Below are 25,024 nucleotides of genomic sequence, written 5' to 3'. Positions count from 1 at the left end.
CCCTATGATTACCACACACTTCTTTTTCCCCTTTTCCTTTGTACAAGGGAATAATTATACCTGACTTCCAATCCTTCGGGACTCTACCTTCCTCCCAGGCCTATCTGCACATCTTCCACATCCATTCTACTACTATCTCTCCCCCATGTTTCAGCATTTCACCAAACACTCCATCAATTCCTGGGGCTTTCCCCGATTTGACTTTCTTCATTGCTTTCACAACTTCTATCCTACTGATTCCTTCCTGTCTTCTCACCTCCCTCCATCTCCCAGCCATTCCCCAGCCACTTATACTCACACAACTTCCATCCTCTATGTTCAACAATTCCTTAAAGTGTTCTCTCCATCTGCTCACTTTTTCTCCTTTCTCCACTAGTAATCTACCATTTTTATCTTCCACTCCCCTGCTAACTTCACTGCCACCCTGTCTTACTCTCTTCACCTCCTTCCAGAACATTTTCTTACAGTCCCTCCACTTTACACTCAAATTCCTTCCAAATTCCTCATCCACTCTCTTCTTACCCTCTCTTACTAATGTTTTCACCTCTCTTCCTTTCTATATATAACTCTCTCTTCTGCCTCTCAACTTCTTCCATGCCCCTATTTCTCATCCATTCACTGTATGCTTTCTTCCTTTGAGCCACAGCTTGTCTCATCTCTTCATTCCACCACGCTGTTCCTTGCACCCCCCTCCGTCTTCTCTTCACCCCACACACCACATCACATGCTGCACATATTTCTTCTGTGAATATCCTGCACACACCTTCCATGTCCCCCATCTGCTCCAATTCATATTTACCCAATCGTTCCTCCACTTCTCTCTTATATTCTGCCTTTTTTCTCATCGTCTTCTAACCTTTTCACTCTCCTTGCAACTACTTCTTCCTACCGTCCTCTCCTTCTTCTATTTCCCCATCTTACTTGGATCTTGCTTCTGGCCACCACCAAGTAGTGCTCAGAAAGTCCACTCCCCCAACCTGTATAAGCTCTTGCATCCATTACACATCTTCGCATCCTTTCATCCACACACACATCACCAAGTAGTGCTCAGAAAGTCCACTCCCCCAACCTGTATAAGCTCTTGCATCCATTACACATCTTCGCATCCTTTCATCCACACACACATAATCAATCATTGCCTTCCTTTTATTCAGTTCACCATCCACCCTTCTCATCACTTGCCATGTATACCTGTGGATCATTTTGTGCCTGAAGAGGGTATTGGCTAACACCAACCCCCTCCCAGCACAAATGTCCACTAACGCACTGCCATTCTCATCTATCTCAGCAGGCACACCCCACTCACTGACTATTCTATCCACCTTCACATTCCCTACTTTACCATTCATATCACCGATCAAAAACACTCTCTCATTCCTTCCAAACTTCCATGCACACTTCCACATTTGTCCAGAACCCTTCTCTCACTCTGCTTGCATGATCTTGCGTTGGCGCATGCACGCACACAATCACCCACATTTGTATTCCAACTTTCAATCTTACCCACACAATCCTTGACCCAAATGATCCATACTCTCTTACATTCTTCTTCCAACTTTTACTCACAACAATACACACTCCTTCTTTTGCCATCTCATTCTCACCTACTCCTGCACATATACCCCATCCATACTCCCATTCTCTAACACTCTCTCCTCTCCATTTAGTTTCAGTTACTCCACATACATCCACTTTCGCACCCTCAAGCACCTGGACAATCTCTCTCTCTTTCACCTCATCATACGCACCCCTTACATTCCATGTTGCGATCTGTAACATATCCATTGTCAGGTCCTTGGTCGTCATTTTTTGGTCAGTCCTTGTCCGAGGCTTCTTGTTCGTCTTTTTAGTTATCTGTTTTCCGGGGAGGGGCACTAACCCTCCGTCAACCCTTTTCATCGCCTTGTACGACAAGCAGGGATACTGGGGGAGTATTCTTGAAAACCCTCCTACCCCCAGGGGGATATGATGTAACATATCAGATGAAACTGATTCACACATAACGTCAGCTTTCATTTGTGGTGTTTAACCCGCCCCATCCCGACGTTTTCTGGGCAGTGGTACACCCCAGTCCTGACATTTTTGGACCTTTCTTTTTTTGGCTCAAACATCCGCTTTTGGTGAGAAACATCGAAAATTCAAAGAGAAATCGCTCACCTGAGGTTTAAAATACTCGATCCAGGTAGGCGTACCTCCTTACCTTACAGAGTTTTCTATCAGGCTGGCTGCAAAGAAAACGAGTCCTATGGGAGGATAACTATTCTACACCACTCATAAACGGTATTTATTTATTTATTTGGTACGAATTTATATGTAGTACGAGAGTATATTGGTTTTCAAACGGTAATATAGGCATTATAAGCATTGTTTCACTCACTAACTCATCACCATTCCTGACCTTTTTTTGCCACATTACCTGATCATCATTTCTGACTGTTTCTTCCTCTAATGTTTGTCCTCCACATTGTCATCGATTGGGGAATCACTCTGGCCCTGAATTTCGTACCATGGCATGACATGGCTTTACTGGCCAGGTCACTGATAACAGGTGAATTGCTGAGAAAAGGTCATGCAGGGGGAAGGAGGAGGTCATGCAGGGTAAGGGATTGTCCCTGCCTGGCATCTTGTAGAGGAAGGTGTCCCGTGTATACGTGCCAAAAATCACTTGCGAAAATTGAAAATTGTGCAAATTAGGGACCTTGCAATGTTGCCGCGTTAATTTACGTCTCCAGGATATGAGTGCACATCATGTGAGGACGTGAATTCACGTCTCCGGGACGGGGCGGGTTAAGCACAAAGTTAAACCCAGTTTTGCAATAATGATGGCAAAATTCATTTGTATGATAAATGTGTTGACTATGTACAACAATCCCATGCATACACAGTGCCTCCCACTCAAGCTGCCGGTCAGATGTTTGACTCGAGATGGCTGCCCAGCGTTTACTGTACATGTGATGTGATCATCTCCATTTCATGCATGCAAGGCCACTGAAACATCATTCTGTTTACAGCCAGAAGCCACAATCTCACCAGTAAAATGCCTTTGTTGGTGAGGAATGAGTCAGGCCATTTAAATCTCAAAGCATTGAAATGTCACCTTACACCCAGAGGATGCCTACAGTATACTGATGGTTATCTATCTACCAAGTTTCATGCCTTTACAACAAACATCTGGCCAGTTGCCTTCTTTTGAAGATTTTCAACGTGCTGCACTTCATGCGTGTCGAGTGCACCGCCGGGGTGTAATGAAACCTGTCAAAAACAAATCTTATGGAACGGGGCTATCACATGATGCAAACCACACAGTGATCAGCCCTGTGATTGCTGAGGTATAAGCTTCTCAAAAGTGATAAAGTCAGGCCGCTCATATGTGAGAAAATGCTACTACTTGACGAGACTGTGAGGATTTTGCCCTCACTCGTAATAAGGGGCCATCTGTCTTTGAGTTACAGGTACACCCCAATTTAACAATGCAATTGGTTAAGTAAAAACCCATCATTAAGCGGGGTATCATATCTCGGGGTAGACTTAAAATGTAAAGTATCCATCCATCATCCAATCCTACACTGCCCCATGAGGAGCGTAGGAGCCCAGGGCTAGGCAGTTGGTCTCGACATTTAAGATGAGAGTGACCAGCCTCACTCATCCCTGAGTGGCATTACATGAGCAATCAACCCCAACCACCCCTTGGATATAAACCTTCACCAGCTCAATCCTACTGGAGTGCAATAATTACCCACTAAACCACCAGGTGCCAAAATTTGGCTATATGGTTACCACCCTGCGTAGTAAATGGTTTCCTGGTGTACAGGAAACCATTTGGCTTGTCACTCAGTGTAGAGTCACCCACAGGCAGAAGGAAAAGGAAAGAATGAAGGAAAGAAAGACAGAAGAGGGAGTGTAAAGTCACCCCTTGGCAGAAGGACAAGGAAAGAATGAAGGAAAGAAAGACAGAAGAGGATGGAAGGAAAGAAGGATGGAAGAGGGGAAAGGACAGACACCCGAGAGCAGCACTACATCGAGTGAGTGGATGGTGAGCGCCCCCACCTACCACATAAAATGTAAAGTATCGGGATGCATTTTTGAGCCTTGATTCCTCCCCCCCCCCCAACCAAGACCTAAACTCACCCAAACAAGTCCAAAAATAAGTATAAAGCCAATCTAAATGGCCTAACAGCTGTAAAAGATGCTAACCTAAGCCTAACACCTGTAAATAACTCACTAAAACCAACAAATCTGAAAATCGTGAAATATGTCTGTAAAAAATCAAACTCGGTAAACTGTATCCCAAAGCTCAGTAAACTGTACCCCAAAATGACAATGTTCACCCCACCTATGGCTAAAACACAATCTAAGTCTAAAAACAGTTTATAAATCAACCTAAACACACAATTTTAATCTAAAATATCAAAATTGGTAAAAAAAAATAAAAAAAACTCAAAGCCCATCGTTAAACTAGGGTCTGGCCATCGTTAGGCAGGGTATGGTGGTTTTTCTACCCCCATCGTTAAGCTGCAGTATCACATCTAGGGGTATCATATATCGAGGTATACCTGTAGTTGTTTTACAGGGAAAGGCACTAACCCTCTGCCATATAGGGAAAACATCTGGGTTGGCTTTATGGTTACCACTCAACTCTGTAAATGGTTTCCTGGCTTACAGTAAACCATTAAGCTTGTCAATCAAAGTAAAACCACCTGAAAAGTAAAGAAGAAGAATAAAATGTGGCAGGATAGATGGGAGAAATGGGAAGAAAGGATAGAAGACAGAAAAAGAATGATAAAGGTGAAGGAAGAAGTGGACAGCACTACATCAAGTGAGCAGATGGTGGTTGCCACCATATATCACTGAAACGTACACAATTTAAAAACCACATATAGCTTTCGAAGCCTAACTGGAGAGGCGCTGAAATACCTGGGAGGCTTTGCCTCCATACCCCTTGATGATTATACCCAAAATGTGCAATTGGGCAAAACATGCGCCAAACCAGTATTGTGCATTAAGAGTGTTCAATAATCATCACATGACCATGGGATGGAGTAGGTAGGTGCTACAAAAAAGTAAATCTCTATATACACCAGACAAGAGTCATCCAGAAAAATATGATATAGGTTAGCACATTAATGCTAGACAATTACAGAGGCATAAAGCTTTTGGACCATAAGTAATGCTGCGGTACAGTATTAAGAGGTAGACTGCGAGATAATGCTGATTTCATGTATGCAGTGTGTCGGGGAGAGCATGTGGATATTGCCAGGCATGAAAGGATTGTACTTACTGGTGAGTCTCTTGAGTGTGTGGAAGAGTTTTGTTATTTGGGATACATGTTATGTGCTGGAGGTGGTGTAGGAGCTAGCTCTGTGGCTAGAGTGAGGAGTGGTTGGAAGAAGTTCAGGGAGCTGTTGCCTCTCCTGACACTGAGAGGGTTTTCCCTCCATGTTATAGGATCTTTGTATATGGCATGTGTTAGGAGTGTAATGCTCTATGGTAGTGAGACCTGGGCAGTAAAGGAAGAGGATATTCGCAGGCTCAAACATACAGAAATGGCTATGATTAGGTATATGTGTGCAGTGCGTCCCTGAGTGCAAGGCCTGGGAGGGGGGGGCTAGGTTTACGATGGAAGAGTTGCGAGAGAAATAGGATGGGACTGAAGTGTAATGGTGTTGTTGAGGTAAACTGAGATAGTCTGGGCATGTGGAGAGGATGGGGGATGATAACTGGGTGCAGAAAGTGAGAAGTGTAAATGTTGGGGGTAGGGTAGTGAGAGGTAGACCAAAAAAGACCTGGGACGAGGTCACTGAGTGCGCCCTTGGGGTTTAGGGACTAAATAGGGAAGCTGCCAGAGATCGTGCAGCATGGAGAACTGCCATTAGGTGATCAAGGCCGATGCATGCAAGCATGTTGGAACCTTCAAAAATAGAAATGAAAATGAATGAAGGTAATGGAGAGAGTTCTAGAAGGTATGATTATAGAAAGAGTGAATACTGATGAGATGAGGTTTATGCCAGACAAAGGGACTACTGATGCCATATTCATTGTTTGACAGCTTCAGGAAAAATATATATGAAAGAAAAGGGAACTGTAATATGTTTTTATCGATTTGGAGAAGGCCTTTGACTGAGTCCCTGGAGAGGTGGTGGCGATGTATGTGGATGGTCGCACCCAGGTAAGGGTGAATGGAGATTTGACTGAGTTTTCCATGAATTTTTGAATTTTGGTGTGCACCAGGGGTCAGTCTTGAGTCCTTTGTTGTTTATTATTGTACCTGTTGTTGAGGTAAACTGAGATAGTCTGGGCATGTGGAGAGGATGGGGGATGATAACTGGGTGCAAAAAGTGAGAAGTGTAAATGTTGGGGGTAGGGTAGTGAGAGGTAGACCAAAAAAGTCCTGGGACGAGGTCACTGAGTGTGCCCTTATGGTTTAGGGACTAAATAGGGAAGCTGCTGGAGATCGAGCAGCATGGACAGCTGCCATTAGGTGACCAAGGCCGATGCATGGATGCATGTTGGAGCCTTCAAACACGAAATATATAAAAAAAACTTCATAGCCCATTAAAATCTAAGATATACACAGTAATGAAGACTCTCCATCTACAGTATCTATCTATTGCCAGATGCCTCACCGCGTATGGGGTGGCCACAAACAAATCGCCTCCATCACCCTGTCTCTGGCCATTTCACTGCCCTACCCCCAGCTCACACACACCCTCTCTCATATACCTCTCCACTCCATCCCTCCATCTCATCTTCCCCATCCCCCTCCCTCTCCCCCCCTCCACATCAATTATATATACACTCTCCTTGTTAGCCTCTCACTCTTCATCTTCTCCACATGGCCAAAGCACCTCAAGGTATTTCTCCTAACAATTTCTATCACATCTACATCCACACCACAAAGCTCCTTCATTTCCTCATTTGTCAGTTTGTCTCTCCATGTAACTCCACATGTTCCTCTCAAATAACTCATTTCCACTGCTCTCACTCTTAACTTGTGTCCTTCCAACAAGGTCTAAGCTTCACTTCCATTCATCTGAGCTAATATCACAAAAGTATCATGCAGCGACTTTTATACTTCCATGTTCCATTCCCTATTTCTTATCAATTCTTTCAAAGAACCAGCAACCTTTCTTCCTTGTTGCACTCTTTCAAGTACCTCATCCTCCAAACTTACATCCTTACTCATCACTACCCAAGTACTTAAATGCACTCACATTTTCCATATCCTCATCATCCAACCTCACTGTACATTAAGTGACTTAGTATGAAGTACAATAATGAAGTCCCCTATTTATGAACATTTTGGTTCTGTTCTCGTTTCAACCAAAAACGGAATTCATTATTAGTTTTTCGCCAATGGCTAGTTCTCTCAATGCCAAGAAACTTGAGTGCCAATTCTTACCACCGCAAGTCAACAATAACATCAATAAAGAATTTTTTCTTTTCTGAAATTTTAGTCGGAGGCTGGTGTTGATGTGGTCAGATCTTCTCCGTTATGAGTGTGTGCATATGTTTGTTTCCACCACACTTTACCGGCCAAGGCCACTGACGAATCAGCAACCTGATGAGAAGGGCGGTTATTTTGAATGAATCATGGTAGATGGCCAATGAGCGACCTCATTGCATTTTGCTTCTTTTCAAGCCAATGATTTCAAACCTCTTGTCCTCAAAACAGGAAAGGTAGGCCCCTCTGATAAATCTGAGTTTAGTCTAGCCATGGGGACCGTGGATTGCATCTGTCGGACTTATGACTGGGTTTTACAAATTCATCAGGCTTCTATTCAATTTATGAGAGATCATGGCCTTAATACAGCACAGCCTTACAAGGTTAGGTTAAGTTGACTAGATTACTTCAAATACAGCACAGCCTTACAAGATTAGGTCAAGTTGGTTAGGTTTGTTCAAATACAGCACGGCCAGTTTACCGAACAGCCTTGGTAATTTCCGATACAACTGGTACTCAAATTTATTGTTCTTTCTGGAACCTTATTATTTGAGTGATTTCTGTATGATTTTTATTGCTGAATTTATTGTGAATTGCCTGTTTGTTTGTTTGTTTGTTTGTTTTTTTTTTTTTGGGGGGGGGGGCACAAAAGATGAGAACGGGTACTTTGCGATAAAATCTACTTGACGATCAAAATCTTACACAGAACACTAAATTTATAAGGATCTAGAAAAAAGAAATGAAAAATAAGGATTTGGCTGAAACAATAATTTTACCAACATTAATAAATCAAAAATAATAATAATTTGGTTTTATGCCAGGTATCCCCAAAGGGCTAAGGCGTTGCCCCTGGTTAGAGGACTTTTGGATTGGAGCGTGTAGCATTTTATGACCAGATGCCCTTCCTGATGTCTACCAATGACCCTTGGATGGATTCAATCCTCTGACCCTTCAGTCAGAGCGGAGCACTCTAACCCACTGAGCCACGGCTGCTACAACATCAAATATATATATATATACAGTACCCTCGTGTCCAACATGGTAATATTGTCATGTATGGGTCACGTGTTGGACCAAAAACTTGTTGGAGTAACAACAGAGCTTTTGGGGAAAAATGAATTATGTCAGCAACCCTAGGAAAAGTCACCCTAAATACCTACCATATACCTATACATATATTGGTACTATTGTAATTATAATAAATGGTACTGTGCTATGAATGATAACTAACCTTTTAGGACAGCGTTGGTGGGTTTGCTGGGAATGGAAGGTGGTATCCAAGGCTGTAGGTAGTCCTACTGGGTCCCCGGAGGATGGCTGCTGGCGTCAGTAGCGGGTAATGGCTGTTGCTCCTCCTCAACCTCCCTCATAAATCCTTCGAAATCACACTCAGAATCACTATCTTCGTCCACAGCCATGGAAGGTCCTGCTTCTGCCTGTCCTAGCACTCTTACTGTAATCCTCGGCAAACGGCATGCTTCTCACACTGTTGCCAGAGCCCCATCTCGTGACTGTGGAAAGTGATCGCTGTCGCTGACTCGGTAGAGAATAAGGAGAAGCAACTTTGTTTATAAACTGGTACACACGCCGATGAGAAGGGTTTCAAAACGAATGATATTTATTCTAAAATATTAATATGTATTCAGTGTCAGGCTAAATGTTCAATGCTGTAGTACGATACATTCTCTGTCGAGTCGCCTGGGTTTTGGTCACACTGTTTTGCCCATCGTATCCTCGGCAGGAATCCATCCAAATGATTTCCAAATGCCCGTGATATCGTCGACAATTTTACCACGTTACTGTTCCGATTTACCATCGTATCCTCGGCAAACCTGGTATGAAGTGCCGTGTGATAGCCTTCGGCTGCCAGGATCTTGTCTTGTTTTTTATTATGGTCCTCACGTTGGCTTCATTCATGTCGTAGGCCTTGGCAATGTCAACTTTCCTCTCCCCTTTCTTCTTTCTCTCGATGCTTTCTAGCTTGGTGGCCTGAGGGAGGTGCCGACGCTTCTTGGGGTTCTCAGAAGGCTTCCTAGGCATCGTGAGCAGGGTAAAATGCAGTAACAAGGGCAGAAAATGCAGCAAGAAAAAAGCATCTTCCAATGCAATTATGCAACTGAGTGGCGCTGTGGCGGGAGAAATTTAAACAAAACATCACGTGAACCAGAAGCATTTTTAATTGGGCGGCATCACGATCACGTCACGATAGCCGGCAGGGAAGGCTACTTGATCAGAAGTTTTCATTGGCTATCATCATCACGGGAGTGTCCAGTATGACCGTGTTGGACCGGGGGTGATCGTGCTAGAGTTGAACTCTGCGGATTTCGCCCACTTCTCGGAGCTCTGTGCATGTTATGCTAACACACTTGTGTTGCTGTAATTAAATCGTATTCAATAATACTAATTATTTGCTCTCCGTGCTGGACCTGAATCGTGCTGGACTAACGCGTGTTGGACGCGAGGGTACTGTATATATATATATATATATATATATATATATATATATATATCAATCAATCAATCAATCATTTCCTGTGGCACCCCACGGGATGCATAGGGTCTCAATGAACTCTCTCCACCAATATTTGTCTCTTGCCATCTCCTTCAGGTCCCACCAACACTCCTCTCCTGATTCTTTTTTCATTGTCCTCAACCAGGTTTCACTCGGCCTACCTCTACCTCTTCTTCCTCTAGCAATCCACTCTGGCACATCCTGTATTAAACAACCTTCTTTTCTGTATATGTGCCCCAGCCACTTCCAGCAAGACAGTCTCACATATTCATTAACAGGTTCCACTCTCGTAATATCCCTTACTCTTTCATTTGTAACTCTGTCTTGCCACTTTACCCCAAGAATCCTTCTCAGTATTTTATTCTCAAATCCTAATACTTTCTGATCTGTTGCAATTGTACTGTACCATGACTCATGCCCGTAAATTAAAATGGGTCTAACCATGTAGAAAGAGAGAGGTGAAAAGATTAGTAAGAGGGAGTAAGAAGAGAGTGGATGAGGAATTTGGAAGGAATTTGAGTGTAAAGTGGAGGGACTGTAAGAAAATGTTCTGGAAAGAGGTGAAAAGAGTAAGACAGGGTAGAAGTGAAGTTAGCAGGGGAGTGAAAGATAAAAATGGTAGATTACTAGTGGAGAAGGGAGAAAAAGTGAGCAGATGGAGAGAACACTTTAAGGAATTGTTGAACGTGGAGGATGGAAGTAATGCGAGTATAAGTGGCTGGGGAATGGCTGGAAGAAGGAGGGAGGTGAGAAGACAGGAAGAAATCAGTAGGATAGAAGTTGTGGAAGCAATGAAGAAAGTTAAATCAGGGAAAGCCCCAGGAATTGATGGAGTGTGTGGTGAAATGCTGGAGCATGGGGGAGAGATAGTAGTAGAATGGATGTGGAAGATGTGCAGATTGGCCTGGGAGGAAGGTAGAGTCCCGGAGGATTGGAAGTCAGGTATAATTATTCCCTTGTACAAAGGAAAAGGGGAAAAAGAAGTGTGTGGTAATCATAGGGGCATTTGTCTTCTTAGTATAATAGGAAAAGTGTATGGTAGGATACTTATTGACAGAGTTAGAGAAAGAACAGAGAAATTAGTTGGAGAAGAACAGGGAGGCTTTAGGAAGGGAAGAGGTTGTGTAGATCAGATATTCATTCTCAGATCTTTAGTGGAAAAGCTTCTCGAGAAGGGAAAGAAGTTGTATGCGGCGTTCATGGATTTGGAGAAAGCATATGACAGGGTGGATAGACTAGGATTGTGGAAAGTGTTAAGAATATATGGAATAGATGGGAAGTTGTTGAATGCTGTGAAGAGTATGTACGATGGTGCGAAGGCTGCAGTGCGTGTGGATGGTGAACTAAGTGAATTTTTCTCTTTGAAAGTTGGGTTGAAACAGGGATGTGTCATGTCTCCATGGTTGTTCAATCTGTACATGGATGGGGTAATAAAAGAGGTACAAGGTAGGGTAGTGGATGTTGGAGTGGCCCTGGTGAGAGAGGATAGTGTTTGGAAACTCCCTGTACTGTTGTTTGCAGATGATACCGTGTTGTTGAGTGAAGTCGAAGGGGAGCTGCAAGGCTTGGTGGATGAGTTTGAGAGAGTGTGTAAGAAACGGAATCTAAAGGTGAATGTAGGGAAGAGTAAAGTGATGGTCTTTGACAGAGGTGAAGTCAGTGAATGTACAGCGAGGTTGGATGGTGAGGAATTGGAAAATGTGAGTACGTTTAAGTACTTGGGTAGTGTGATGAGTAAGGATGGAGGTTTGGAGGGTGAAGTGCTTGAAAGGGTACAGCAGGGAAGAAAGGTTGCTGGTTCTTTGAAAGCAGTGATAAGAAACAGGGAAGTGAGCATGGAAGTGAAAAAGTTACTACATGACAGTATTGTGATACCAACTCTAACGTACGGAAGTGAAGCTTGGACGTTGTTGGAAGGACACAAGTCAAGAGTGAGAGCCGTGGAAATGAGTTATTTAAGAGGAGCCTGTGGAGTCACATGGAGAGACAGGCTGACGAATGAGGATATAAAGGAGCGTTGTGGTGTTGATGTGGATGTGATAGGAAGTGTTATGAGGAACACACTGAGGTGGTTTGGCCATGTGGAGAGGATGGAGGGTCAAAGACTGACGAAGAGAGTGTATGTGAGTGAGGTGGAGGGGGAAAGAGGGAGGGGGAGGCCGAGGATGAGGTGGAGAGATGGGGTGGAGAGGTATATGAGAGAGGGGGGTGTGAGTTGGGAGCAGGGGAATGAAATGGCGGGGGACAGGGCGACTTGGAGGCGATTTGTTTGTGGCCACCCCAAACGGGATTGAGGCGTCTGGCAATAGATAGATAGATAGACTAACCATGGACTTGTAAATTTTCACTTTAGTATGTACCGAAAGCATATTATTATTCCAAACAGATTTCAACATTCCAACAGCTCGCCAAGCCTGTCTAATCCTCTCCTCAATTTCACTGTTTAATGATCCATTAATGATACAATATATATATATATATATATATATATATATATATATATATATATACAGATAGATAGATAGACTGATAGATAGATACAAAGATATATATTGATATAGATATAGATATACTGTATATACACACACACACACACTAATCCATAAAAAATGAAAGAACAGCATTTGGGAGCCAAATGCTAATCGCCTGCCAAAATATGATGTAGGTCAAGTCCAAGATTTGGCCATATCTTGATACTCTGAAGGTTTCATGTTGACAGCTCAAACCGTTCAGGAGATATAATGGTGCTAAAGGCAGGCGATAAAAACTTGTTGACCTTTGGCAGCCATTTTGGTGACCATGACTCCAAGTGCCCATTTTCAATCTCAGCCAAAATTTTGGCCATATTTTGATACCCTGAAGGTTTCATGTTGATAGCTCAAGCCATTCATTAGATATAATGGGAACAGATACACACATATTGACATACACATAGTGGCAGGCAAAAACATTATCGCTCCGCCTTGTAAAGGCGGGCGATAATAACCAAGGCTCCCATCAACACTTAATTCTATGAGAAAATTTCGATATACTACATGACTGTTGTCATATCGGTAATTTACTTCCTGAGGTTTCAGAAGTTCAGAGAAACTACTCACCAGTGCCAGTTGTTGACATTAGTTGCATCAGGCCGCTCCTCCACAATCCACCTTGGGTCTCCTTCCCCCCACTTTGCCATTTTCGCTTAGTTGCCTGGAAGCGTAAATAACAGTAAACTACAACTACCTCTATATAACAATAAGGCTTTACAAAAAATTACGGTACTGTAAACTGTTCCATTAACTCTGCTTGCTTTTATTAGACCGCTTTCATAACAGTAGCCCAGTTCAGGTTTGCTTGGATTTGGGTCAGTTACCACTAGGTAGATTTGGCTTGACTCTTTAACCCGTTAACTGCGCATGGCGGTTTTTTGGAGGTGTCTGTGGTGTGCAGACATAGGGGTAAAAATAAAATTTCCCAAAGGCCAAATTTTGTCATAGAAATTGAGAGAACACATGCCATTGTATACAGTAATGATATATTAGCTCAATATTTACCTTGGTAATGCCATGGATGAACATCGAAGTGTCTGATTCCCAATTGGAATGTATTGTTTTCGGTTTTGAAGGCTCAAACATGCTTGCATGGGTCGGCCTTGGTCACCATGGCACAATATATGAAATTCACCTAAGCAGCCAGGGCTGTATTAAGCAGTCGCACTCAGAACAGCCCAGGCTGTATACAGCAGTTAACGGGTTAAATTTGGTTGGGCTTGGTAGGGTTTAACTGATGTGGTTTGGTTAGTTTCACGTTCAGCTAAGTAGGTTAGGTAGCAGAGAGGAGGGGCTATGAACCTCTTCTAACATGCTACAAATAACAACAGCACAGAAAACAAAGTTCTTAAGAATGAATGTGGCTGAAAGATGTGAAGCGATAAAAATAACTTTAATCACAAACTATTAAGCAAACATTCGTGACGTGTAAAGTTTAATAAAGCGTCGACTACCGATCTAAGTGAAATCCAATAGGGTTATAGTAGTTACGATGGCAACAGACGTTTACTCTCACACCTCTGACAAAAGGTAAAGCATCTCGAAGGACAGAGAATCCAAAGAAACGTTCACTGACATTACCTATGCCGCCCGGGTTGCCCAGAGACTCAGCGTGCTCGTCTGTTTACCTTCTCCTCAGTCGGACAGGGATCATAACGCGAATATTCCAGAACGACCTAGTTATAAGAGATCACATATATATTGAAATGCTAGGTCGATATTTATATCATACAAGCTAAGTAAACTACAGCTTTATTTTAATTATTTTCATTAATAAGTAAAAATACAATGACCTAAAAAGTTTTGTGAAAATTTTTTATTAACTGGTTACGTGTATGTTCTTCCAATGAGTAGCATCAAAGTATGCTGCTTCTTTATCCTGCATAATTATGCCTACGTTTACCTGTACACAGACGGGTGGTTAAGCAATCGACCCCTAACATCAAGGTCAAGTTGGACATTTAACAATCGATTACCGGCATGGAGGTCAAGCTCATTAAACTAAATCTCTGTCTATATAGCCTACCTAGGCTGCTTCCCGCAAGGAAAAGGAGGCAGCCGAGACAGGACGACACACTCCCAATTTACACATCCACACAAATTCATTCGGAACTATCCAACTTGGCTATCTATTGCCAGACGCCATAATCCCCTAAGGGGTGGCCACTTGACTTTGAGTTATTTTACTTACGGGGAGGGGCACTAACCCTCCACCAACCCACTTGTTGACACGTAGGGAGCACGTATGGTTCGGTTATATGGTTACCACCCAGCGTTGTAAATGGTTTCTTGGCTTACAGGAAACCATTTGGCTTGTCACTCAATGGAAAGCCACCTGTAAAGGAATGAAAAGCAATAAGAAGTGACAGGAAAGATGGGAGAAATATGAAGAGACTATGGCAGGCACAGAAACAGAATGATAAAAGCTAAGGAAGAACTAGGCAGCACTACATCAAGTGAGTGGATGATGGTCACCACCACCTACCAAGCAATTGCTGTATTATATTTGTCCAATTTTTCCCATTAATATTTTAAAAGAGTCAGGAGAACAGCCATTCTGGTGTCTGAAATTGATTTAATGAGGTTTTAGTATAATTTTTTTGGCATATTGAGCTCACTTAGTTCTTTCCATTAGCCACTGATAGCACCGCAATTGCTTCAGGTAGATTACAGTATTGGAACAAGCAACACAATGGAAAAAGGCATACACATGCCACCACAGATCCGTAAATCAATGTACCACTTTTGGTAGTTTTGCACTTTTGCTGCACGTGTTCACAACTGCTCTGCATGCGGTATTTGCTACATGTCCATATGGTATGCCTATGTAAGTCTTTTTGTATTTTCATCTATGGAGATGGATGTGAGCAGGCTACTACTGCAAAGATATTTTAACTGAGGAGTTCTGTACATTATCTAAATTGTAGCTTCAGTCATACACTAATGGTATCCAGTACTTATCTTGCTGCTCTTGCCATTGTGTCTGTGTTATCCTATCATTTTGCTATAACTTAGAAGAATTGTGTGTGTGCATCTGTTTGCCAGAGAGATCTGGGGACAGCTCTTATAGTATAATTACATCACAGGTGGTACACTAAGTGTACAAAAAGTGGGGGGAGAGACTAATAATAATGAATGAGACGTGGATGTCACTGTGCCATGGGTGGTGTGAGGAGGTGGATATGTTTGGTATGGCCAAACATCATAAGATGCAATCTGCATCACTGGTAGAGTGAATAGGGAGTCCATAATGAGCCTGATGCGTTACTAACCTACCCTCCATTGCACTCTGAACAGGACCCGAGCATAGTAATCAGTGATGACAGGTACTGTGCCTTTTGTATCATTTTGTGTTACATCTTTTTTGGATTCCAAACAGCCATTATGCATTGCAGCACTGTTACAGATATTCACATTATACATTTACAGTATACATTTTGGGCAGCCATGCCTTTAGACTGGTACTGTAAATTTGTCGTCCCATCTCAGCTGCCAACAAATTACTGTACTGGTGAAACTTACACTTCCATTTGCTTCTCAGCCAAGCCTTCAAAGTTATTTCAATACCATATACTCTGGACGGTGGCCTGAGATGGAACGAGAGTTCATAACCGAGTTATAACAGCCAATTAAGAGCTTTTTTTTTTTTTTTTTTTTTTTTATGCAATCACCATACATCTAACGTGAACTTGAAGGATAGTGCCAGGCTGCTGATGTTTCTAACTTTCTATTTAAATTCAATCTATCTCTATCCATTATCCATCCATCGTCCAATCCTACACAGCCCCATAAGGAGCGTAGGTGCTTGGGGCTAGGTAAGATGGTCCTGACATTTAAGATGAGAGTGACCACCCTCACCCATCCCTGAGTGGCATAACGTGAGCAATAAACCCCAACCACACCTTGGATATAAACCCTCACTGGCTCAATCTGACTGGAGCACCATAATTATCCACTAAACCACCAGGGCCCAAAATTTGGTTATATGGTTACCACCCAGCATAGTAAATGGTTTCCTGGTGTACAGGAAACCATTTGGCTTGTCACTCAGTGTAGTGTCACCCACAGGCAGAATGAAGAGGAAAGAATGAAGGAAAGAAAGATGGAGGAGGGAGTGTAAAGTCACCCACAGGCAGAGGGACGAGGATAGAATGAAAGAAAGAAAGACAGAAGAGGATGGAAAGAAAGAAGGATAGAGGAGAGTAAAGGGCAGACACCTGAGAGCAGCACTGCATCAAGTGAGTGGATGGTGAGTGCCCCCACCTACCACAAAAACTATCTATCTAAACACTTCGTCCTTTAACAACTTTATTTATATATTTATATATATATACATACATGAATTACATAAAATACATGGGTAAAATGTGTAGAGACAATACATTTAACACTGTCTAATACATTTTTAGGAAAAAGTATTGTATTTTACCACTGGGCAACACCAAAAATATATGGTAATGTGTATATTCAACTTATCCTACATTTACAAGAATTTACAAACATATACACACATATGTAACTAGTATTATTGTAGCTATGATATTTACAGTTGACGAATGAAGAAGTGAAGGAACGTTGTGGGGTGGATGTGGATGTGGTTGAGAAGATTAGGAGAAATACACTGAGGTGTTTGGATATGTGAAGAGAATGGAGAATGAAAGACTGACTAAGAGGGTGTATGTAGGTGAGGTGGAGGGAGGGAGAGGGAGGGGTAGACTGAGGATGAGGTGGAGGGATGGAGTTGAGAGGTATATGAGGGAGAGGGGGGGGTGAGTTGGGAGGAGGGTAGTCAAATGGTGGGTGCCAGAGCGACTTGGAGGTGTTTTGTCTGCGGCCACCCTTTTGCAGGATTAGGGCATCGGGCTATAGATAGATAAATAGATAGATATTTACAGTGGTGGAAAGGTGAACTATTACTGTATTATATTCAACCCACATGGCAAAGAAACAAGAATACTGCTGGTACTGTATATCAGGTTCCATGACAGCAACATAAGTGGTGATGCTGAACAAATGATACAAAAATAAGAGAATGAACATCTTATTATAATAACTACTGTAGTTACTTGGAAATATTTTTAGATGAAAATAAGGTTATAACTGTATTAAGCTTGGTTGCACAGCCTTATCTGCTAGTATTAAACAAAGCTGATGCTGGAGAGGGACACACTAACTCACAGGGACCAATAACTGGCCTGGCTAGACAAAAGTTACTTACCTCCCTCCCTAATGCAGAGAGGTTGCTAAACTGTAAAATAAGAATATCTTCACCCTGTGGTCCAAAGTTCACATTCAGATGAGCTTGGGGCCACAGCAAAAACAACACAAACCTAACCTAACAAAGACAACCTAACCATGAAAACCACTTACTTCAAACATTATCTTGGCAGAGAAAGAAAAACAAAAATGTACTCTGTATGAAAATCAGTTAACTTAGGTCTTGTTACATTTTATATGTATTGTTGTTGTTGCTGTTGTTACTGAGCTTATCTGAGGATGAACCTGATGGTCTGCAGGCTGAAGCTGTAGTTTTGCAGTCCACAGTCTTCCTTTCAGGGGACGGCAAGAGAGTTGAGGGTGTTTGTATGTTGTACTGGTGCGACTGCATGAATGTATTCCTCTCCAGCACATTTTGCTTTGTATAATACCCATTAATATGACTACACAACTTCACAGTTACCAAAATATAAACCTTACCCATCCACCAAGAAAGCAGCAATGAAGATACATGGTGGGTGAGGATATGAAGATATGGTATATGAGATAAGAGGAAAGTCTGTAGTAAGGCAAGTATGTGAAACAAACAGGCAACAAGCAAATTACGGAGATAAGGTTCTATTAGTATTGGTTAAGCATGTGTGTGATTAGGTTAGATCAGTTTATGTTATAGATGTATGAGATTAACTTCAGTCAGCTTAGACATATGAGAGTTTAGGTTATGGGCCAAAAAGAACAACACATCCACTGACAGTACTGAATTTAGTTACTATTCTGCACAAAAACACATCCAGGTTTGCTTCAAAAGAAGTTAGGCCTACTCCATATATGGCATACTGTACGTATAGTATATAGTAAATTACCATCCATCCATTAATCATTGCCTCAGCAGGAAATTATCCTTACTCAAATTGCATTACAAGCTCAACCAACAAACCCTGTAACTTCTGTTCATCACTGAACATCTGTTGTTTACTAATTTTCTGATATGTTCCAAGGTTTCATCCTGGATAGCTTTCTGAATGATTACTTGAAGTATCATACAACTAATGATGCAGTGTGTGTCTTTTAACCTTTTGACGGCTGGGATTTCTCTCTGTGACATCAACTGCAGCTAAATGATTAAGGCCATACTGTATTGTATGAAAAGACTGTTACATTAATGCCAAAATCGTTTTCAGGCCAAAATCGAAGTACTGTAATTAACTTGAAGACTTGCATTGTCCATGTGTTTTGCTGTCTGTGAATGGTGTGTGTGTGTGTGTGTGTGTGTGTGTGTGTGTGTGTGTGTGTGTGTGTGTGTGTGTGTGTGTGTGTGTGTGTGTGTGTGTGTGTGTGTGTGTGTGTGTGTGTGTGTGTGTGTGTGTGTGTGTGTGTGTGTGTGTGTGTGTGTGTGTGTGTGTGTGTGTGTGTGTGTGTGTGTGTGTGTGTGTGTGTGTGTGTGTGTGTGTGTGTGTGTGTGTGTGTGTGTGTGTGTGTGTGTGTGTGTGTGTGTGTGTGTGTGTGTGTGTGTGTGTGTGTGTGTGTGTGTGTGTGTGTGTGTGTGTGTGTGTGTGTGTGTGTGTGTGTGTGTGTGTGTGTGTGTGTGTGTGTGTGTGTGTGTGTGTGTGTGTGTGTGTGTGTGTGTGTGTGTGTGTGTGTGTGTGTGTGTGTGTGTGTGTGTGTGTGTGTGTGTGTGTGTGTGTGTGTGTGTGTGTGTGTGTGTGTGTGTGTGTGTGTGTGTGTGTGTGTGTGTGTGTGTGTGTGTGTGTGTGTGTGTGTGTGTGTGTGTGTGTGTGTGTGTGTGTGTGTGTGTGTGTGTGTGTGTGTGTGTGTGTGTGTGTGTGTGTGTGTGTGTGTGTGTGTGTGTGTGTGTGTGTGTGTGTGTGTGTGTGTGTGTGTGTGGATCATTAAGGATAGGATCTGGAAATACTTAGGGTCATGTTAGTAACCTCTTCACTCTGATTATATCTTTTCAAATTTATTCTTACCATCTCCAGACAATCTCGATCAGGTTTGGGAAGACTTTTTGTGCAGGTGGTAGACAGAACTCAAATCAAACCCTTTAGTACATGAGTAAAATACTGTAAATCAATGGAATCTCATCCAGTGGTTCCAAACAAAGGCAACAGCAGACTCCCAGTTTTTAACATTATATTGAAACAAAATGAGAAGTAAAGGAAGTTTTATCTTTCTATGCTGATACTGCCTGTGTTATTTACAGTGGAATGCAGCTTAATCATTTCCTGTTCTCACAGGTGTTCTGAAACAACACTGTACATAAAAGGCCTGCCTAAATCTTTGCACACCTAGTTTTAACAATATATCCATTAATTTTGTTGTGAAATCTGACTAAATTGGAAGTACAAACTGAGATTCATTGTGGCTGGCATTGGTAATGTGTATTAAAATTATGAGCACAACAAGAGGTTAATTTATCAATGATACTTTGGAAGCAGTATATAATGTTTAAGGCATGTATTAAGTGCTGTACAGTAACTTACCTACTAGTTATATATACAAACTGATGTGTTACCAAAATTAATATATACTGTACAATTTGTTTCCCACAAAATTATGCCCTAATCTGTATGGTCAGTAATTAACAGCCAATAACAAGTATTATTATGCATACTGTTAGCTATCTGACAAGTAACTGCCAATACCTATATGCACAAAACACAATGAGGTTACATGACACAGTACATCTATGGGTACACTCACACACAGATATAACAGAAGTTTTCCTTTGCGCAGCACTTTATAGGTTAGAGTGAAACATCTTAAAGTTAAGCAACATACACATTTATACATAATCATAATATTATATGGCAACTGTGTTACACCCACTCTCCATACTCATACACAACTTTATACCATTGTGTTAAATACATGTCATTATTAGATTACCTCACAATCAGGCTTTTCTCTGACAGTCTTTTAGACCAACATCAGTTACTTGGGGTTCTTGGTTACATAACAGAATTATTGTATTTTGAGCAAAAACATCTAATTCTACCATTAACAAAACTTTAGTGAATATCAATGAGCGATAACCAATTAGAACATGATTCTCCAGGAGTAATGTTTCTGTGATCTTTTTTTTTTTTTTTTTTTTTTTTTAATACTTCATATCAAATATACTGTAGTGTAGTTTTGTGACAAATTTCCAGGGAACTACTACTGTAAACTAAATTTTGAAAGGAATAACATATTGAATTCTTGTACATCCTGTTAGTTTGTTTCCACAAAGATATAGCACAGGTATTAAAAATGTTACATAAAGGATACCATCATTTAAGTACTTACATATTGCACAAAATGTTCATAATACACTCATTTTCCAACATGTCTTTATATAATACACACAAACTACAGCATCCACAAAACTATTAATAATTTTATTTAGTTACGCAAGGTTAAAAAAATTTATGTGCTTTGCTCGTCCAACAAAGCACCTTAGTCCGATGAACTACATATATATACATAAATATATATATATATATATATATATATATATATATATATATATATATATATATATATAGTACTTATATACTGGCATAATATATAAAAATAACTAAATGTTCAGCTTCCTGCAATTTGAGCACACTTCAGAATTTGACAGAATAATACTGACTTGTAGATTAGTATGATATGTAAGAATGGCATCAGTTTCATAAGACTGGTGTATATATCATTATACTGGAATTACATGATCATCAGTTAGCATACATCAAACAGATGTATACCCTGTACACCAATGGAAGCTGACTACTGAAGGCCAAGAACATGAGTCTGAGTTGGCTGCAATACTGTACTTCTCATTTCTTCTATGGCAGTCTCAATAATTTATGATTCTGGTCTTGTTACTTTCAATAAAAACTTGCAAAATACAGTATGTATTTGTAACTGAGAGCACAGACCACTTACTTATCATACAGTTCCACTGCATGAAAGCATAAAGTCTAAAACAAATTTTCCTCACTTGTACTTACATAATACGTGATGCAACATCATCATGCAAGATTATCAAAACTAGGCTCTCACTGCCAGAAACATGAATGGGTTTCAACTCCTCAAATTTTTAGTTGGCCGATTCATTGTTAAGTTGGGTTACAGGTAAACCTGGTAAAGGCTGCCTATCATGCTTAATATAAAATCACTCTATGAATCAAACATCAGGTTGTCTTTAATGGCATACAGCCTAAAATGGTTTTGCCCTTTGGAAGGAGTATGTTTAACCACTGTCTCAGATAATTCTCAGCATTCCATCCCTCTGCAGCCTCACTCTTGAATACATGCTCATCGTAAAATCACATTGCAGTCCAGCATAGCATCAGACTTCAGTTTGTCTCTTGAGGCCGATCGCTTGAATGGATTCCAACTATTGCGTTTATCCTTGTCCTTGGTTGAGAGTGTGGAGCTGTTTATGGAACCATAGTGGCTGCAGCTGCTGCTATTACTGCTGCTGCTACTAACACCACTACTGCTGCTGGTGGTGGAGTGGGGTGAGATGTCTTTCAGGCTCTTGCTCTGAAAAGTTAATGACATTAAATCAGTACAGTACTGCTTGAGCACAACACTAGCAAAATAAATAAACTCTAAATTTATTGTAGCTGAAAAAAAAAAAAAAAAAAAAAAAAAAAAACTGTCTTCTCTGGTTGTAGTGCCTCAGAACTATGTATTATTTGCTAATCCTACAAGTAGCTTCCTGTACTTGGCAGAGAAGTGAATCTTCAATGAAAAAAATGACTAGCAAAGCAACAGTTTTGTACAAATTACCGTAATGATGTGGGTTAATGTTGAAGCATCTGCTGTAGTGTTTACTGTGTAATTTTTCTCACTAAAATCTGTTTACCAATAAAAATGCTAATAAAAAATCAAAATCCATTAGTTTATATTATTTTTCAGAGTTAAATTCTTTTATTAGATCTTAACTGATAGTGAACTTATTGACCTAAGAGCACACTTACCTTGGGCAGTTTATAGTATGTCTTGTCACAGGGTGTAACAAGTGTGAGATTTAGGGTGTTGCCGGCATCACGTATAAGGCTGACCACTTCATCATGAGGCATCCACTTTACGTCACGTGTCCCTATGCTCACCACTAGGTCTCCTTCATTCATTCCTGCATGCTGTAAAGGACAAAGAATATACTGCACTAAGTACCAAAAATAATGACAAACAAATCACTCTCATCTTAAATGTCAGGACCAACTTGCCAAGCCCCGGGTTTCTATGCTCCTCATGGGGCGACATAGGATTGGATGATGGATGGATGGATTAAGATCAAAGTGAAATTTAATCAAACCAAAGGTTAAACATAATTACTACTTTAGACATGCTTCACTTTATAATACTGATAACAACATAGTAAGAGACAGACCAACCTCCAAGTCACAGAAAGGCTAACATACTTTAGTAACCAACCTGCACTTTGTCATCTTTTACATCCAGCAGGTGAGGTGAGAAAGGTGGCATGACTGGCATCATTGCTGCATAGCTATACACCTACTGGTTTTGTGCAGATCTCATTTGCATGAATTCAGTTTGCACTCCATAAAAATATGGTATACAGTATACCCAGTCAATCAATAATGTGGAAGTTCAGTCTGTGGTGTAAAATAATTACCAGTACATGGAAAAGTTGCCGAAATAGTACAAACTGAGATCTTTGTGCCTTTTAATGCCATGAGGGACTGGTCTAAAAAGTTTTGTGCACACTGTCAATTATTATAGCAATTGAATTTGAAATCATGATTGTAGGCAAGGATAAGCTCAAAATCCTCGCTAGTTTCTCTTCTTTATTCCTGACTAGTTGTAACAGTTGTGCCCTGAATGATGCCCTGGTTTGAATGGGCAGAGAGCCAGGCGTGCTCTCAGCCCTGGCTCTCAAAAGATGTTAATCAAAACCCAAGCAGTGGTGTGACCTAAGTCAGCAAAATCAGTCACATGGCCCTTCTCACAGCTACACATAGTTACACATAGCTACATATTACCCACATTAACATTTACATAAGAATAAACATGGTTAACAATTTATACAATGTCCCATTAATAAGAAATCATTAGTAACAAATTATGTGAAAAATACCACTTACATGTCAGTTACTATCACTGTATTATATTTATTGATGATCAGTACATGTGATGTACTGTGCTCTACGTCATTCATGTATCTGAACAAACAAGAGAAAAGGGGAGATTCCAAAAGGAATTTTCTCTTCCTCATTTGTTAGGGGAAAAAAAAAAAAAAAAGGTATCTTTGGCGAGTTTGTCTGCACAGTAGGTTTGGGGGATACATTAGCTGCACAACATGAGTATCAAAACAGAGTTGAGTACAACTAAAATGAAACTGTTCAGGCTTTTATATGGACTCCATAGATCAAAAAAGATAAGAAATGAGATGCGAATGATTTTAATTGGTTATGTAGATCAGATTAGAAATGCTACTGACTTTAAAAAGTTAATGACATAGCTATGTTAAATGAATAAGACTACTGAACAATGGGCAGAAAAAACTGTGCAGAGGTGGTAAAGTCACAAAGAGTTTTACTGTTCACTGCATATGAACAGGATATTGAAGTGGGTAAAATAAAGCATGAGTAAGTCTCAGAGTAACAGCAGGCACAAAAGTCCTAGCAGAAGATGAATGAATACCGTATACAGCAAAGGAAATGTGTCAATAAGTGAGGTATGGAAGTTGAGGAAACAAGAGCTGTCAAAGGATAGAAATCAATGAAGAACAAGCAGTCTTTTTAAGTAGATTCATTTTTCACACTGAGGTGGTTTGGCCATGTGGAGAGGATGGAGGGTGAAAGACTGACGAAGAGAGTGTATGTGAGTGAGGTGGAGGGGGGAAGAGGGAGGGGGAGGCCGAGGATGAGATGGAAGGATGGGGTGGAGAGGTATATGAGAGAGGGGGGTGTGAGTTGGGAGCAGGGCAATGAAATGGCGGGGGACAGGGCGACTTGGAGGCGATTTGTTTGTGGCCACCCCAAACGGGATTGAGGCGTCTGGCAATAGATAGATAGATAGATTTTTCACAAAACAAAACTTTACATAATTTATGTAATTATAAAAAATAATACCTTTACTCTCTCTCTCCCCCTGAGTATACAATGGGGGAGGAATGCTGGAGTATCTCTGGTGTATCACCATAATCTTTTACAAAGTTTGTCGTTTTATTTTACACAGTGTCTTGGTAAACCTAACACACACTTCTGTAAGAGACTAACTGCATATATAAAGATGCAAATGATAATGGCTGCACTTCTGAAAGTCTGATGATATTGTATACATAATCCAAACATACACTACTTCCATGACTAAGGCACATGG

The 25,024-nt window shown here is 41.0% G+C and overlaps 2 protein-coding genes across 3 annotated transcripts in view; both read right to left on the bottom strand.

Moving 5' to 3' along the window:
- Positions 1-14,107, bottom strand: part of LOC145411696 (activator of 90 kDa heat shock protein ATPase homolog 1) — a 64,431-nt gene extending 50,324 nt beyond the window's left edge. For both annotated transcript variants that reach the window (XM_080281712.1, XM_080281713.1), the window contains exons 1-2: positions 14,066-14,107; positions 13,052-13,145 (exon numbers count right to left, since the gene is read on the bottom strand). In XM_080281712.1, coding sequence (XP_080137838.1) covers positions 13,052-13,131 — 80 coding nt within the window. In that variant the 5' untranslated portion in view covers positions 13,132-13,145; positions 14,066-14,107. The remainder of the gene's footprint in view (positions 1-13,051; positions 13,146-14,065) is intronic.
- A 7,139-nt stretch (positions 14,108-21,246) lies between these two features.
- Rhp (GTP-Rho-binding protein rhophilin) overlaps positions 21,247-25,024 on the bottom strand; it is a 248,813-nt gene continuing 245,035 nt past the window's right edge. The window contains exons 12-13 of the mRNA XM_080281732.1: positions 22,657-22,818; positions 21,247-22,216 (exon numbers count right to left, since the gene is read on the bottom strand). Coding sequence (XP_080137858.1) covers positions 21,986-22,216; positions 22,657-22,818 — 393 coding nt within the window. The 3' untranslated portion in view covers positions 21,247-21,985. The remainder of the gene's footprint in view (positions 22,217-22,656; positions 22,819-25,024) is intronic.

The sequence above is a fragment of the Coenobita brevimanus genome, chromosome 90 (genome assembly GCF_032717465.1).
Source record: "Coenobita brevimanus isolate Jiangsu-jjx chromosome 90, ASM3271746v2, whole genome shotgun sequence".
Classification (NCBI taxonomy): domain Eukaryota; kingdom Metazoa; phylum Arthropoda; class Malacostraca; order Decapoda; family Coenobitidae; genus Coenobita; species Coenobita brevimanus.
Note: the sequence above shows the minus strand (reverse complement) of the source record. Positions and strands in the feature narration are given on the sequence as shown.